Source organism: Prionailurus bengalensis, chromosome D1, assembly GCF_016509475.1.
Source record: "Prionailurus bengalensis isolate Pbe53 chromosome D1, Fcat_Pben_1.1_paternal_pri, whole genome shotgun sequence".
NCBI classification, from domain to species: Eukaryota; Metazoa; Chordata; class Mammalia; order Carnivora; family Felidae; genus Prionailurus; species Prionailurus bengalensis.
In genome coordinates, this window is record NC_057346.1 from 39319625 (window position 1) to 39336767 (window position 17143).

Below are 17143 nucleotides of genomic sequence, written 5' to 3' on the forward strand. Positions count from 1 at the left end.
CCACTCGTGGTGTTTGCCTTCACTTTCCAAATAAACCCTTGCACTGGAATCTATGTCTCAGGATGTGCTTCTGTGGAAAGCTAAGAACATAGGTCACCTTGTCTTTCAGGGACAGGTTTCAGGCACCTGGCACAAATGCCCTTACGTCTCCAAGGCAGGCATCGGGAACAAGGAATCAAAGTGAAGGCATTAGTCAGGTGCTCCAGATTGGCGTGCCTGTCACAGAGCACCAAGCAGGGGACTTGAAAGACTGTGCTTCGAAGAGCACTGCCTACCTTTGATTTCTTCCTCTGTGTTTGATGCTGCCTAGCCTTGTTCTGTTCTCTAAATTGCCGTCACGTTCCAGCCTTGCCTCCCTGAGATGGTGCCACATCATCTTAGTAGAACATCAAGTCCACCCAAGCTCTTAAGTTAATGCTTACAGACAGCCCCTTGGTTTCTTTTCTAGAGCTAACCACCTATTACTTCATCTGCCCGGCACCCCTGTCCCTTCTCCTAGGACCAGTCACATAATCCCCTATTCCAACCACCTACCTCCGTGGGACCTGCCAGGTATCACTCCTCCTGAAGTCTTCCCAGACTCCCTCCCACCTCAGGAAGAGCACCTGTGCTTTACTATGGTGACACTTAAGCCATCTTCTAGCTGCTTATTAGTGGGAGAGCTTGAGCTGTGTCCCTGGAGTTTGAAGGGGTAAAGAAGCTGACATCTAAGTTTCCTGGAAAATTCCAGAGTGAGAGGTGGCTGGTGGGAGGGGCCCATTCCCCAGGGTTTGGGTGGGACAGAGGAGCAGGCTTTCCCCTGGGCCAAGTGGACTTCTCAGAGGGTTATTTGATGGGAGTCCCCTTTGATGGAGTCCTTTGATGGGAGTCCCAGCCCAAAGGCACTGCTCACTCAGCTGGGGGAAATGACAGAATAAAGAGTCTACCGTTTACCATTTGAATGGCGGGGGGGGGGGGGGTCAGTTACAAGTAGTCAACCAATTACTGCATATCTAGCGCCGAGAGCAAGGTGGTGGGACATCCATACAGGGGTCTCCGAAAACCCCACGCGCAGAAAAAGGAAACCCTTTCACCGAGGCCAGAAAAGTTACGTAACTCGCCCGGGATTCCATAGCTAGAAGTGACACAGCTGTGCTATGATCCCGATTCCACGGGATGGGGGTTAATGGGTGACCCGTCTGGGGTGACTAGGAGAGATTGCACAGTAGGAATGAAAACGGGTGAGCGAGAGATCAAGATTTCCTGTAAAGTAGGCGGAGAACAAAACGCGTGGATAATCTCCCTTACGACAGCTTCAAAACCTACTTATTATTCCTTTGATTCTCTGATCCTGGCAGAAGAGTGTCCTGCTTTGAAGGTTTTCTTTGGAAAACCAAGCCCCCCACCCCCCTCCGCCCCACACTGTTTTAAGAACCGTAAGGAAACAAAACGTCCAGCAAGTCCGAAGTGGGGTCAGTGAGGGGGCTTGGAGAAACCCTAATGACATCTGTGGCATCGCTCGCCTGTGTCCCCAGCACTGCCGGACTGGGATCCACCGCAGGGCTGACGCTCTGACGGAAACAGGTGGAAGGCACCCGAGTCTCTGCACGGGGAGCAGCCTGGGGCCGGCAGACCCAGCTTGACCGCCTGCCGCGCCCCCCCCCCCCCCCGGCCCCCCACCCCCCGCCGCGGGCGTCTTCCGCCCGCCCGCCTGCTCCCTTGGCCGTAGCTAGGCTGAGGCGGGATGGAGGGGCGAGTGTGACTTAGGAAAAGCCCTGCGAACCGGGCGGAGTTTCGCTCCCGGCGTGGGAGCGGGCGGAGTGCGCGCGGCGGGGAAAGAGGCTCGGAAGCCGGGCGGAGTTGCATTCCCGGCGTGGGAGCGGGCGGGGTGGGGGGGCGCCGGCAAGCCAGCGGGCGAACGCGCGCCGGGGAGAGCGCCGCGGAAGCCCCGCGGAGTTGCGTTCCCGCAGAGGCGGCCGGCCGGGCGGAGCGGGCGCGCGTCACCGCAGCCGGAGCCGGAGCGGAAGCCCGAGCCCGAGCCCGAGCCGCCCGAGAGGCGGAGGCGCCCGCGCGCTCGCGGCCGGGTGGGCGCAGCGCCGGCGAAGTGCGGCCGGCGGCCCCGCGCGCTCCCCTCCGGGCGGGCGTGGGCGCGGGCGCGGCGCTGGGGCTGCTGCGGGATGGGCCCGCGCGGGGTGCTGCTCTGCCTGCTCCCGCTGGTGCGAGCCGCCGAGCGCCCCGAGGGCCGGGCCGACGAGCCGGGCCTGGAGGCGGCCCTGGTCGTGCCCAACGCCTCGCACTTCTTCTGGAGCAACTACACCTTCTCCGACTGGCAGAACTTTGTGGGCCGGAGGCGCTACGGGGCCGAGTCCCAGAACCCCACGGTGAAAGCCCTGCTCATCGTGGCTTACTCCTTCATCATCGTCTTCTCGCTCTTCGGCAACGTGCTGGTCTGTCATGTCATCTTCAAGAACCAGCGGATGCACTCGGCCACCAGCCTCTTCATCGTCAACCTGGCGGTCGCCGACATCATGATCACGCTGCTCAACACGCCCTTCACCTTGGTGAGGCCCCGGCTCCCGCCCGCCGTGGCGGGCTCGGCTCTCCTTCCCCCAAGCCCTCCGCTCCCCTCCCGCCCCGTTGCCCCAGCCCCTCTCCTCCTCCGCGCTTCCTGGGTCCCGCTGGCTGGCTGCGCCTTTCCAGCTCCTTCCCCCTCTGTCCTCTCAGCTCCCCTCTCAACTCTCTCCACTTCGTAGACTTTCTGTCCCTCTCCGTTTTCTTTGTGTCTTCGTCTTTTTCCCTCCCTGTGACTGTCGTTCTGTCTGTTCCTCCATCTGGGTCTCTACCCTCCCTTTTCCCTCCCTTGCTTCCGTCCTTCTTCCTTTTCTCGGTCTCTTCCCCTCTCGGTCTCTGTCTCATCACCTGCAGCTGGGGGCCATGGGGTCAATGATTGGAGTGTCTGCGCTCAGCCGGGAGCAAATGACCATTTCCTACTTAATGGCAGTGCACGTGGGCCTATTTGATCGGCAAGCAGTAAATCGAAGCTTCTGGAAACGTTGGCAGAGATTGTTAGGTCACCCCCCACCCCCGAAATCCAGTGCATTAAATGCTGTCTCACACCCCCACCCTAGGAGACTGCTTTGTGCCACAGCCGATATGTCAGTTGCTAATTGTTCATGGAAACTTCAGTGTGTTTTCCTAGACCACTTATTTAAATCGTGTTTCTCTTTTGTGGTTTGACAGTGAGGCTGTGTAGGCAGTGTGTGTTGGGGAAGAGATGGGAATGAGGTGGGCTTGGGGTCCAGGAATAGGCTGGGGGCACGTGCCCATCGTGGCAGATGTGGCTCCCGTCCCCAAGCCTTGGCTGCTCAGCGTTAGTGGTGTCATTTCTGCCCCTCTGTGACTTGGGAGCCTGGTGTTCATGGGTGGTTTGGGACCGTGAGGCCGATGACTGAGCAATCTACTGACAGTTACCCCTTATGTTGCTGCAGCATGAGTGTTACATTTTTTCACCTTATGGAATAACCTTACCGTTTGAGTTACTACCAAAACAGTGTCTGTTCGTACCTTGCTCTCTGTCTCTCACACATATACACACACGCAACCAGCAATAATAGACAAGCCAGAAGAGGGTGAACTCCCACAAATCCATCCACCTGCATGCACGTCCTTCTAAACCTCACATTTTAAAACTACGTTCTACCTTTGTCCTCACAAGAATATTACGTTTTGCAGATGAGGAAACTAAGGCACACAGAGGTTCAATCCCTTGTCCAGGGTCACTTAGCTAGTAATTGGCCGAGCCACGATGAGAATTACTTTCCTGACTCAAGTCAGAGGTCTGTCCACTAAGCCACCTAGCGCTGGGGGTGGTGGGTGAGGAGGGCTTCTTGGACCATGCTAAGCTTCCACTATTCTGAAACATGGATTTTTCCTGCTCTCCTGCCAGTTTATATTCTCTAGCCAAGGACAAAAGGGCTTTCAAATACCAGGCCCCACCCTGCCAAGGTAACTGCTTCTTACCTTGAAGCATGAGATTGTGTATCTCTGGCTCTCCTTGGTTGCCCCTGCCCCCTTGGTGTCTATCCTGACCATCTGCAATGCTAGGGTTGTGCTGGGACACCCAGGATGAGAACTGGCCCCGGGTCATGGCCCCTGTGCTACTGCTCAGAGCAGTATGCACAGAAGAGGCTGGGGGATGGGAGAGAGAAACCGTGAACCCCACGCTAGGCTGTGGCTGGGGCCTGACAAATCCAGCCTTGGATGATCTCCTGCAAGAGAGGAGGGTCAGAGTCCTGAGAACCCAGCACTCCTCTAAGATAATCCAAAGCGGCCTGGCCTTGAACCTGACCCGTGTAACTACCCCAATCTGAATTCCTGTCAGAGCTTACAAGGTGCTGGCAAGCAGGGAGAATGAAACGGTTGAGGGGGAGGATCTTCTAAGCCCTCACACTCCTACGTAATGGCAGTGCACGTGGGCCTACTTGATAGTCAAGCAGTAAATCGAAGCTTCTGGAAATGTTAGCAGAGATCATTAGGTCACCCCCCACCCACGAAATCCAGTCCATTCAATGCCCCCCCACACCCTCCCTAGGACACTGCTCTGTGCCACAGCTGATGTATCAATTGCTAATTGACTAGGTAAGGCATCCTGCCTTCCAGCTAGTTGGTGACAGTATTCTTGCAACCTGGTTTCCTTTTCTGTTCACTTTACACACGACAGCGAGCATGAAGTCCAGCCCTGGTCATTGAGAGAAGAGCAAACAGGTACTTACAATTCCCATGGCAGAGACACGTATGGAGTGCTGTGGAGCCCGGAGGAGAGAATCATTTATTCTGTCCTGCCAGGGTCAAATGAGAGAGTCAAAGGAGACTGTGCAAAGAACGTGACATTTCAAAGGGTCTGGAAGAGCAGGAATTTCCCAGGTCAAGATGAACGCTCAATGCAGACAGAGGGACCTGGAGAACAAAGGGCTTCAGAGTTCATGGTGTGTTGAGGGAATGTTGAGAGGCTTGATGTAGCTGCAGCAACGAGGCAGGAAGCACGGTGGGAGGAACGGAGAGGAACAGGGGGTGGGGGGTGGGGACAAGTGCAGGTGGGCCAGAGAGGAAGGCTGGGACCAGCTTGTGAATGGGCCTGGAGACTCCTAAGGCATCTGGCTCTGTCCTGAGGGCCAGGATGATTCTAAGCAGGAAGGTTACAGTCATCTGATTTTTGGTTAAGAAAAATCCCATCAGCAGAGTGAAGGCTGAATGACAAGTGGACAAGACCGGAGGGCAAGGGTAGCAGCTGGGAGGCTGTAAAGGTCCAGGTGAGAGACGAGGGCCACGACTTTGGGATGAGAGGGGCACCGGTTGACTTTGCAACGTACTGGATGTGGGAGGAACTAAGGACTTCTAGCTCTGTAATGTTCCCGGACTGCTCAGAAGCCCCGTGTGGCTGCCACCTGCTAGCCTCACAGAGAATGAAGCTGCTGTCCTAGCGACACGATCCATGTCTCCTGACTCTCACCCTCCAGCCCAACCATCCCACTCCTCTTTCCTCAAATAGGTCCTGGGATTTCTGACTCAGCGCCAAGCCCTTTGTTCTTACTGCCACAAGTACAAATGCCACGGATTCTTAAAGCTCGTCTCCGATGCCTCATGTGTCATAACGAGGGTAGTGGAGGGCGTATTTACTAGTGTTCGAGGCCCTGCCGCACCTACTTTACACGCGTCATCTCTCCTCTGATTTTCCTAACAACCATGTGAAGACCATTAGCTGCATTTTACAGATGGGGGCAGCGGTGCTTGTGGAGCCCAAGGGCCTTGCCCCGGGTGACTTTGCTGGCCACCACTACATGATCTTCTTTCTGTCGGACTGACTTGCTCTAGATCTTTATCATTTTTCCCCTCTACCTCAGCCGGCTCCGTTCCCACCCTGCGGCCCCGAAGCCCTCTGTCTGGGCCTTCTGTGGGCACTGAATACTGTCTTTCTTGCATCCGGAGGTGCCTGGGTCCTCTACCCAGACCGGAAGCTCCTTGTTCAGAATCGGTGCTTGATGTTTCTTGGGCGTGGGCATCACTCACAGGAGCTGCCCAGGCACTGATTGAGTGGGCAAATAGCCATGGATGATGTGGGGTGAGGCCTAGGCCTGCTCCGAGGGCCCCACGCTGTCCTGCAGCTTGCCATTCTCCCGCTCTGCCCCACCCCCACCCCTCCAGGCCCCTCAGGCCCCTTCCCAGATGATGTTATAAGGCCTGCTTAGTCAACATTAGAGAGCACAGCCTACACGCTATGTTGTGATTTTTCACGTGGGTCTCCCCCATTAGTCTGAACTCATGTGGACTGAGAATGGATTTTATTATTACCATAAAAATAGCTACTATTTATTTCTAAGAATATCTCTCTACCAATCTGCCAGACGTTGTGTTCCACCCTTTATAGATTTTTAAAACCTTAATCCATGTAATAAGCCTACAAGGTAGAAGTTTTTAAGCACCCCCCCCTTTTTTTTTTTTTTTTTTTTTTTACAAATGAGGAAACTGAGGTTCAGAGAGATTATACACACCTTGCCCAAGGTCATATAGCTTCAAACTGTTAGAGGTGGGAAGTCCAACTGCAAGGCCCACGTATTCCCACGCCCTCCTGGCACCTAACAAGGCTTGGCCCCGGCGGTATGATCAGGTTTTGTTGAATCGAATGATTGGAAATGAGTCATGCTGGAGAAAGTCACGTGTGATGCACAATTTAGTAGTGTAGAATGGAAGAAGAGAGGAGCCGGAAGATGCCTCCCAAGGGATGCTCCTCAGAGGCCACGGATGGGGGTAGGGGTGTCAGGGTCAAGGCCCTGTTTGTCTTCTGACCTCTGTGGGCTGGTTTCCAGGTCCGCTTTGTGAACAGCACATGGGTGTTCGGGAAAGGCATGTGCCACGTCAGCCGCTTTGCCCAGTACTGCTCTCTGCACGTCTCAGCACTGACGTTGACGGCCATTGCTGTGGACCGCCACCAGGTGAGGGCGCCTACCCCCAACACCCGGTCCTTCCCCCTCCGGCTTTGCTTTCCGGGGAGCTGCAGGGGCCCTCGAGACAGTATTTTAGCACAGTTTTCAATAAGCATATCTGTCTTCTTATTGACTAATATGAGCACTTAGATGAGGCGCTTTAAAACGTTTGTGCTAAGTGCCACAAAAAGTTACTCCCAGTTTGTTGTTCTAACAAAGGCTCATCGCTTATATTTTGTGTCTCAGAAATTAACGAGCTTGTGTGGGGGTGGGGGAGAAAAGCCAACCCGAAAATCACAGTTGAAAAGAGATCGGCACATCGTTGCAGGTCAGAGACGAGGGGGATGGAGCCCCCGGGGCCCAAGTTGTTGAGGAGGGAAACAAGCTAGGGTGCCATGTGGCGGGAGCAGGCAGCCACTGCGCTGCCCCACCAGAGGCACATGGTGGGTATGGTAAAGGAAATCAAAGAGGACTCTGTCCGGGAAGAGGATGGCTCCCTGCCAAGCACCTTGCATGTGCTAACTCAGTAAATCCATGGTGTATACTAGGTCTATGCCGCATCAAGGAATGGAAGCTCAGAAGAGGGCATGGGTAGCCCTCCTGAGATCACATGCCTGGTGAATGATGAGGCCAGGATTAGCACTGAGGTCTGTCTGGCTTCATACCTCTGCCCTGATCATGAGGCCGCCCTACTCTGAGAAGGCTCAAGGTGGCCAATATCATAAGGGCCAGCAGGACAGAGAGAGGAAGAATTTATTCTGAGTAGCTGCAAGAGGTGCAAAGGAGAGGAGGCCTCAAAGATGCAGACTCAAAGGTGCAGCTCAGTAGGAGAAAGAATTTTCCAGCAGAACGAAGCTGCCGGGGTGGGGGTGGGGGCGGGTAGTGAGTTTCATTTCCCCAGCCATTTTTAAGCAAGGTCTGGATGACACTTGATAGGGATGTTTTAGAGGACGTTCGTTTTCTGGTAGGGAATTGGATTTGGCAAACTTTGAGATCTCTTTAGCCCCGAAATTCCATCATTTTGGCATTTATATTGCAGATACTCTGGGCAAAGTCTGAAAAGGCTGCATGCTAATGTTTTCTGCCTTTTCTTAACCTTCTCCCCTAATTCAACAAGAGGGACTCTGGATTACTTCCACCTGGCCGATGCTTACCCCACTTAACACAGCCTCACCGACAGTTGCCCCTTGGGCCAAAGGTGGGTCTGAGGAACAAGGGGGTTACATCTTGCCAACACTGATCACGTTGCTGTGACATAAACCCCAACATGGGGCCTTTTCCCAAAGCAGTGAAATCTTTGAGCGATGTCTGGGGCCTCTGACCCAGGCTTTCACTGTCTTCAGCAACCCGAACAACGAGGGAGTCTGAGGGGCAAATATGGCAAAATCCAGAAGGGGGCTGTGCTGAGCAGCTTCTAAAACCTAGTCACTTCCTTTCATCAAATCTTGAAAGAACCTGGAGACAAAATTTGGGAAGACACAGCCAGAATGTCCACTGTGTCCTGGGATGACATCCTTAGGTGATGGCAGCTCTTGAGGACCTCTCTCCCTGACCCTGGATTCACCTGTCTCAGAATGCCTTTTTCAAGAAATAATGATCCTAATCTTAATATGAGGATGCCGTTGAGTTCCCAAATCTTTATTTAAACCTTTCAGCAGAATGGATTGTCCAACTGTAGTAATTCCAAAATGCCTTTCAGCTCAAAGCCTGTAACACAGGCTTTACTATAAGCGGTGGGAAAGCTGGACCCCACAATTTAGAAATAGCTTTTGTAAACAGTGTTGCGAACCCCCACATAAATGTCAGTGCAACTTCCCATGACAAATAGAGACTCCTCTCCAGGCTTGTCACCCCAGATCCTCTCAGAGCCCTCCATAACCCAAGGGGTCTAGAATCATGGCGGAATGAGATCGGATCCCAAGGTGGAGGCTGATTATGGCTTGTTCCTCTGCTGGCCTTGTGGGTGTCATGCGAGCAGACCTCCTGCTTCACCCCTTCCCCATCCCCTCACTGCACTCTGGTTCTGCTACATATGACCTGTAAGAGGCATCTGAGCCACCTGGAGTCTCTGAGTCCAGACGATACCTTCTTTTTGCTTCTGGGGGTGGACCGTGGGGTGGTGCAGCCCAGGGGCTTAACACTGAATGAAGGGGTGCTTGTTTATAAATAGGACCTACCTGCCTTAGTGTGGCACGTGAGCTCCGTCATTGAGATTTGATCTGCCTCCAGACTTCTTCAGCCAGTGATGCACAGTTTGCTTGTTTTCCAGGTCATTATGCATCCATTAAAACCCCGGATCTCGATCACAAAAGGTGTCATCTACGTCACGGTCATCTGGACCATGGCTACGTTCTTTTCACTCCCACACGCCATCTGCCAGAAATTATTTACCTTCAAGTACAGGTGAGTTGGCTAGTCGGGAGCAGCTTGGGGACTCAGAGGGCCCTGACAGAGGGAAGTCTGAGCCCCCTCTGAGTCTGAGTTACCGGTATCTGCTGCACCCAGCACTTCTGTCTCCCATTCTCTTGCTTCCAAGTCTGGGTCCTGTCTGTGGCATTTGTTCTGCTTTTCCTCACCTTTTCTTCTCAGCAACTTTAGCTCCCTCCTTATTCTCCACCCAGCTTGTCTGCGAGGTCAGGGCAGGAGCCAACAGCTTCTTTCGCTGGGGACAGGTACTCACACAGACTGAGAATCAAAGTCACCCAGGCCTTGTTTAAAATGGCAATGTTTCCATTCTCTCGCACAACGTCTAAATAAAGCACGCATGTGTCTGTGTGTCTGAGGCAGGATGCTCTATCTCCTACCTCCCATTCAGGTTTCTTTGTCCTGTGCTGTCGCAGAACAAGAATTTCCTGGTGTCCCCAGCACCTGACCTACTGTCTCCATATAACAGCCCCTCAATACATAATTACTGAATGGATGAACGAATGAGCAAGCTTAGAGTGATTTTCATCAGTTCGTACTTGTTTTAGAGGAGGTTCCTTAGAAATAGACCGTGAGATACAGATCGTGCTTAGGATTTTTTAAGGAAGTGCTCCCGGGAGTGATGGATAAGGGAGTGAGCAGGCAGGATAGCAAGAGACCAAGGGAGGGTGCAATGTTGGCATTGGAGGGATGTCAGGAGGAGCTACAGGCAGCAGCACAGGGGGCTCTAAGAGCAAAGATAACCCAGAGTTTGTTCAGCCTCGGGCCCAGGATGCTGGGCTGTCATATTCTGGGCTCCCTGCAGAAATCGAAAACTCCCAGCCACCTCTGGGTCTTCCCTGCAGAAATCGAAAACTCCCAGCCACCTCTGGGTCTTAGTGGATCTGTAGGAAATGACTTTAGTGGTCCTACGGTAGTGCTAGGTCCCTACAATATCACAGGTGCCAGCTGCTTCTTGTGGGTTGGCTAGGAGCTAGCATCCTGGCACTCCAGACCAGTAGCCATGTGTGTCCTGCAATAACTATGTGCTGCTCCGCCTGAAACATACACTTCAAAACACACATTCCTATGACATAAGCAGGGTCAGGAGAACAAGCTTTGAAGGCTGATTACAACTACATTTGACCCCGAGCAACGCTAGTTTGGACTGTGTGGGTCCACTTCTGTGTGGATTTTTTCGATTAATATGGTACAGTACTGTAAGTGTATTTTCTCTTCCTTATGATTTTAATAGCATTTTCTTTTCCTTAGCTTGCTTTCTTGTAAGAACACAGTGTCATACACCTACAGAATGTGTATTAATCAACTGTTCATGTTATCGATATGACTTCCAGTCAATAGTAGGCTATTAGTAGTTAGATCTGGGGGTAGTCAAAAGTCATGCATGGGTTTTCAACGGCGCAGGGGTCGGTGCCCCTAACCTCCATGGGTCCCTCCAAGGGTCGACTGTAATTTACAAAGGCTTCTCCCTCCCCAAATTCTACGGTATCGGAACGAATCGCATACCCAAATCTCCTAGCACTCAGACCCCCATCTGCCTTCACATATGGGGAGCTATTTTTTTTTTTTCTGCTAACGAAAGCAAAGAGAATTCTCTTTCTTTCAGTAGTGATGGCCATCAGCACATATAACAAGTGCACAAGCGACATAATGCGCTGAAGAAACAGCCATTTTGAGTTGCTGCCTAGACATTTTAACAGTATGACAACCCTTGTTCACACGCACAGTCTGGGCATTTAGATTGGGACTCAAGGTTAGGATTCCATCACAAGTTCCTGCCTTGCTTTTCCAGGTCACCATTTTTTTTTTAACATGTATTTTTGAGAGAGTACGAGCGGGGGAGGGGCAAAGAGAGAGAGGGAGACACAGAATCGGAAGCGGGCTCCAGGCTCCAAGCTGTCAGCACAGAGCCTGACTTGGGGTTTGAACTCACAGAGATCATGACCTGAGCCGAAGTCAGACACCTAACTGACTGAGCCACCCAGGTGCCCCCGGGTCACGTTTTAAAATGACCACTCAGAGGGGCACCTGGGTGGCTCAGTCAGTTGAGCATCCAACTCTTGATTTTGGCTCGGGTCATGATCCCAGTTCTGCATCAGGCTCTGCACTGAGTGTGGAGCCTGCTTATAAGTAATGGGTGCTTATAACCCTGCTCTCTATCTCCTGCTTGCTCATGACCTGGGACAGAGGACTGCCCTTCCCCTCAGCTCCTGGCGTCTCCATGCTGGGATTTGTAAGTAATATATCTGGTGACTTTACTTCCTTTGTGTGAGTGTATTCAAACTGCGCCTTCAATCAAAATGGCCCTAAGGTTTTCACTTCCCCAAAGTGGGAGCTTGGACACCAAGGGTGATACTGGCCAGCCCTGTGTGGGTGATTTGTGCCCCCTCTTTCAGGGGGTCATAGTCTGCCTAGTCTCAACACATCAGCTCTAGGGTTTCTTCAAGGAGGACTGGGTACATTCCATGGAAAATAGATACTTGTTACACGAATGGCTGAAGGTGTGTTCGTTCGGGCTTTGCCGCTCACATTCCCAAGATCCATCATTTCTTTGCCCCATCCCTTAGTTCTCCTCTGGAATGGAGGAATTCCAATGTTTCCTGAGCACATTGTGCTCTCAGGATGAGTTAGTTCTAAGACTAGGAATGCCAGTGTTGTATTCATTCATTGAACAGATATTTACTGGGTCTCTGTTACAGGCTAGAAATTATATAAGTTTAAGATAACACAGAGAGAGCAGGTGTTTTCCTTGTCTTTATAAAACCCCCAATCTAGTGGGAGAGCCAGAATGTTGGGACGAGGCCTTTCCACACTAATGGCACACCCTTCCTCTCTCTTCCTCTCTCTCTGCCTCCCTCTGTCTCTATCTCTGTTTCTCTGTCTCCCTCTCTCCCCTGTCATCAGCGAGGACGTTGTCCGCTCCCTGTGCCTGCCAGACTTCCCTGAGCCAGCTGACCTCTTCTGGAAGTATCTGGACTTGGCCACCTTCATCCTGCTTTATATCCTACCCCTCCTCATCATCTCCGTGGCCTATGCCCGCGTGGCCAAGAAGCTGTGGATGTGCAACACGATCGGCGATGTGACCACGGAGCAGTACCTGGCCCTGCGGCGCAAGAAGAAGAAGACCATGAAGATGCTGATGTTGGTGGTGGTCCTCTTTGCCCTCTGCTGGTTCCCCCTCAACTGCTATGTCCTCCTCCTGTCCAGCAAGGTCATCCACACCAACAACGCCCTCTACTTCGCCTTCCACTGGTTTGCCATGAGCAGCACTTGCTACAACCCCTTCATCTACTGCTGGCTCAACGAGAACTTCAGGGTCGAGCTGAAGGCATTACTGAGCATGTGCCAAAGGCTGCCCAAGCCCCAGGAGGAAAGGCCACCCTCCCCAGTCCCTTCCTTCAGGGTGGCTTGGACAGAGAAGAGCAGTGGCCGGAGGGCTCCGCTAGCCAACAACCTCCTGCCCTCCTCCCAACTGCAGTCTGGGAAGACAGACCTGTCTTCTGTGGAGCCCATCGTGGCAGTGAGTTAGGGGAGAGTGAGAAGAGGCAGGGGGCGAGCTCTCTCTCCAGCTGAGGCTGGGAAAGGGCCTGAGGACAGAGACTGGAAAAGAAGCCTGTCCTCATACCCATGGCCCTCACAGTGCTAAAAACAAGGTCCTACAGAAGCCATGGGAGTCTTCATTTCCCAGGAAGCTCTGTCTAGCCTTCTACCCCATTTGGTGTGAAAACTAAAAGGCAACACCCAATTAGACATGTGTTTGTGAATTCCTGTCCAAGAAATGCTGCAAAGCATATCACCTGGGTTCCCTGAGCCAGAGAACCCAGGGAAGCTGCAGCCCACATGAGGGCTGAGTCAGCTGCCTGACAATACTCCCTACCATGGAACATCCGCAAAGGACACCTGAGTCATACTTGGGGTGTGGCTGACCCAGATGCACAGAACTCTGCTCGAAAAAGGTTCGTGCCAGCAAAAGGTGAGTGAGCCAGAGAGGCCACGTTTTTTTTTTGCCTCACTTCCCAAAGTCCTGGGCCAGGATGAATCACAGCCGTGTGGTGGCTGGCTTGGATACATGACAAGACAGGGCCAATTCAGTCCCTGAAAGCAAAGAGAAATTACTGAGTTCTCTTGAAGAATTATTATTATAAAACTTCGGAAAATTTAGAAAAGCACAAAGAAGAAAACAAAAATCACCCCGTTCTCCCACCAACTGTGATGAGTTTTGTTAACGTGCTGTGGATTCACTTGCAACTTTTTTCCTTTGTGTGTCTGTGCGCATGCGTGTGTGCATGTGTGTGCATGGGCTTTTCATTCCGTTCTGAATTACACTTTTCCATGTAGAGATAAGCAAGAAACAGGGCATAGCAGGGAACTTCTGAGCCCCTCTCCCAGGAACAGTGTCCACGGGAAGAGTTGGAAGAAGAGGTGGGAGAGGAACACAAGGAGAAGGCTGTCAAAGCCAACAGACTGCCGTCCTCCTGTACCCAGCGGTGGGAAAGACCCAGATGAAGTACCTCTTCTCAGATGGCGGCCATCGTGATGACCCAGGGAACAAAACTCATCCAAGGAGGCATAATTCCTTCTCCTTTGCACTCACATAGAACAAGAGGTGGTAAAAACACTGCCCTGCTTTTACAGGAGATGATGGAGCAGTCTTTCCACCATGTCAGAAATAATCGTACTTAGACACTTCATCCTTGCAAGCTGTCTAGACAGGCCACTTCTCTGTGTTGTCTAAATAATAAGGCTTCTTCACGCCAGTTCCCTGAAGACAACTCACTTGTCAACATCACCCTAGTGGCTCACGTGTCACTTACAGAAACCTACGACATTGTGATGGTCTTTAAGGACTCAACATGCCAGAGAAATATCATTCCAGAGACTGTTTTCATCATCATTCATCTGGTCTTGAGTGACTCACTAGGTCACCCGGAAGACAAAGGCAGAATAGTGCTTAATTCACCCACCCTAAGCAATTGCCATTCTCACACTGGTTTTAGGTTCCTTTCTAACACCAAATAGACTTGAAAGCAAATATGGATATGCAGCTGAGTAGAAAACTGAGGTTTGGGGAGAAGGGCTTTATCCAAGGTTTACTTAGATCTCTTGGCTGTTAAGTGAAATTGAACTCGGTCTTATCATCTGCTTTCCTATAATGAGACATGGGAGTTCATTATACTAGTCTATTTATGAGAATGAGTGAAATGTTTGACTTCCATGGGACAGAGAGGCTTCTAAGCCCGTATGGATCCCAAGATGGATTTTTCAGGCCAAATGGCTCCCATGCCTGTGCCTCCTGTCTCTGTGATGTCAAGAAGTAGCTAATCGTTTCATCCTAATGCTGCCATAGAAATTCTTTGAACTAGAAAGAGAATAGGTAGCAAGACTACAGATAGTTGGTCCTGCTCTGGGATCATGGGGAGAGCTTTGCTTTGCTCCTCTCTGAGGGAATCTAGAAATACTGCCGGGGCACCTGGGTGGCTCAGTCAGTTAAGCGTCTGACTTCGGCTCAGGTCATGATCTCACAGTTCGTGGGTTCGAGCCCCGCGTTGGGCTCTGTGCTGCCAGCTCAGAGCCTGGAGCCTGCTTCGGATTCTGTGTCTCCCTCTCTCTCTCTGTCCCCCCCCCCACCCCCCGCTCACACTCTGTCTCTCTCTGTCTCTCAAAAATAAATAAATGTAAAAAAAATTTTTAGAAATACTGCCAAGTCAGAGAAGGCCCTTCCCTGGAGGAAGACTCACAGATGGCCCATAGGTCCGGGTCTCCTGTCAGTACCTTGTCTTCCCCATTCCCCTTGTTCCCTGTGTGCCTCAGAGCAAACAGCGATTTGTATTTGTGAATGTGAAATTTGTAGGACTTGAGCCTTTCCAGTGTGCCGTAATGAGTACTTTATTGTAATTGCTCCGCTCTCAATAAAATATATTTGGGGTGCATGGACTATGTTTCTTGGACTTCTGATTAAACTACAGCTGGTAACCTTTAAAATGGGGATCTGTGCAAAATTACGAAGAGAGCGTGAAGATCATCTGCCCACATCCCTGCATTTCACAACTGAGGAAGTGCCACCATGCTTTGGCTAGGGTAAATAGCCAGCTGAAAACCTCTCATCTTGGTCTAGAGCTTCTTCCAGTGAGCTGGCAGCCACGTCGCCTCTTTTGTGATTGTGAATCTGTGCTGAGAACTTAGGACTCCACCTGTGAGTCCTTGGTGATTCGGGAGGAGGCAAAGCTGCCACTGGAGACTGGGGATCGGTCCCCCCACTCGCACTGTGCCGCGCGTGCCGCATTTTTGTGTTTACCAGGATTTCTGCCCCATTGGTTCTGGGGTTCCCCTGTCCTCCAGATAAGCTGGGTAGGAAGCTTTGTGGCATACATAAATACTCTGATGCCATCAAGAGGCCAGGAAATCGGTTTCACATAATTTCCCAGAAGGTTGTATATAGGGGTAATTTACCGAGACTAGGGGAAGATTTGAAAGAACAATGAAAGGCGTAGAAGAAAGAGAAGGGAAGTAAAATTTGCTGACCCCTAATATGTGAGATACTATGCTAAATGCTTCTCAGCTCATGATCTCATTCAACCTCACAGCAATTCTCCAAGGTGGGCATTACCATTTCTGTATTACGGTTAAGGAAACTTGGCTTCCAGCAAAGGGTCACACAGCAAAATGTGGGAAATTCTACCTTCTTGGAAATTAAATTCTGAGAAGGCATGTAAAAAAGAATCTTAATTTGTTTTTAATTCAAGGTTCTACAAATTTCCTTGATTGCGAGACACTTTTTGGGGGTAAAACCTGTTAGCCATCCTAAAAATCAGCGCTTGAGTTTTGCTTTGGGAAATGCTTGACTCCTAGGTGGACCCCAAGGCCCTTGCAGCTTCATGGCCAATGAGTCCATGATTCTGGTACAGGCAGGATCTTATGCTGCCTTGAGGACTCAATTCTGGTTAGACACATCTTACAAACAGACTGTAAGTGACTTCCAGATTGCTGGTGCCCTGCTTGACCAACCATAATAGGTTGTCAAGGCAAATAGCGGTCTCATAGCCAGCCCAGGCCTCAGGGTCCTCAGACTGCACAGGGAGAGCTCAGCTAAACCCTTACTGCTCCAAACTGGTATGATGTGCCTCCAGGGCTTCTATGCTGCTGACCAAGCTCTAGGCTTTAGGGTAATGGGAGGCATGCGAGAGTGTCTGGGGCCAGGGGCAAATCTGGAAGATGGCAAGGGAGCATTGACTGGGGAAACAAGCTTGCCTTTGAGTGTTGCCTTACAGGCAGGTGGCAGAAGATGCTCATAGTGCTGTGAGATCAGGTCATTAGCATCTTGTTTCGACATCTCTGTGTACCCGCCCTTGCCCCACCATTCTCTCTCATTTCAAGGAATAGTGCAAGAAGGAACAAATAAGAGGAGTTAAGATGGAGAGGCAGTATAGTGGACCTGAGCTTGTCTCATCCCTGAAACCCAGCGAGATCAGCGTCAAACCATTTTGAACACCTAGGAAATTGACCTGAAGATTAAAGCAACAATCTGCATAACTTGAGCCCCAGAACTTGGCAGGTATGCAGTGTGGAGAGGTGAATTGGGGGAGAGGAAAGCCATGGTGCTGCAGAGGGTAGAGAGCTGTCTTTGTGGAGAGAGGACAGAGAGAGAGAAAGAGAAAGGGGGAGAGTTCAGTGCATTGGGATTGTGCAAGAAAAGCACTCCCCCTGAAAGCAGCTGGAGAGAAAGAGAGAAAGAGTGAAAACACTTACAAGAGACTGGACAA

The 17143-nt window shown here is 51.4% G+C and overlaps 1 protein-coding gene across 2 annotated transcripts; it reads left to right on the plus strand.

Moving 5' to 3' along the window:
• Window positions 1–2137: 2137 nt before the first annotated feature.
• GPR83 (G protein-coupled receptor 83) lies at window positions 2138–14943 on the plus strand. Of its 2 annotated transcripts, XM_043579930.1 has the most exons (4): window positions 2141–2540; window positions 6843–6968; window positions 9229–9362; window positions 12288–14943. In XM_043579930.1, the coding sequence occupies exons 1-4, from the start codon at window positions 2157–2159 to the stop codon at window positions 12910–12912; spliced, it is 1269 nt and encodes a 422-aa protein (XP_043435865.1). In that variant the 5' UTR covers window positions 2141–2156; the 3' UTR covers window positions 12913–14943. The 2 variants fall into 2 exon arrangements, with proteins under 2 accessions (XP_043435866.1, XP_043435865.1); XM_043579931.1 differs by lacking the exon at window positions 6843–6968 and having other exon boundaries at window positions 2138–2540.
• Window positions 14944–17143: the final 2200 nt, after the last annotated feature.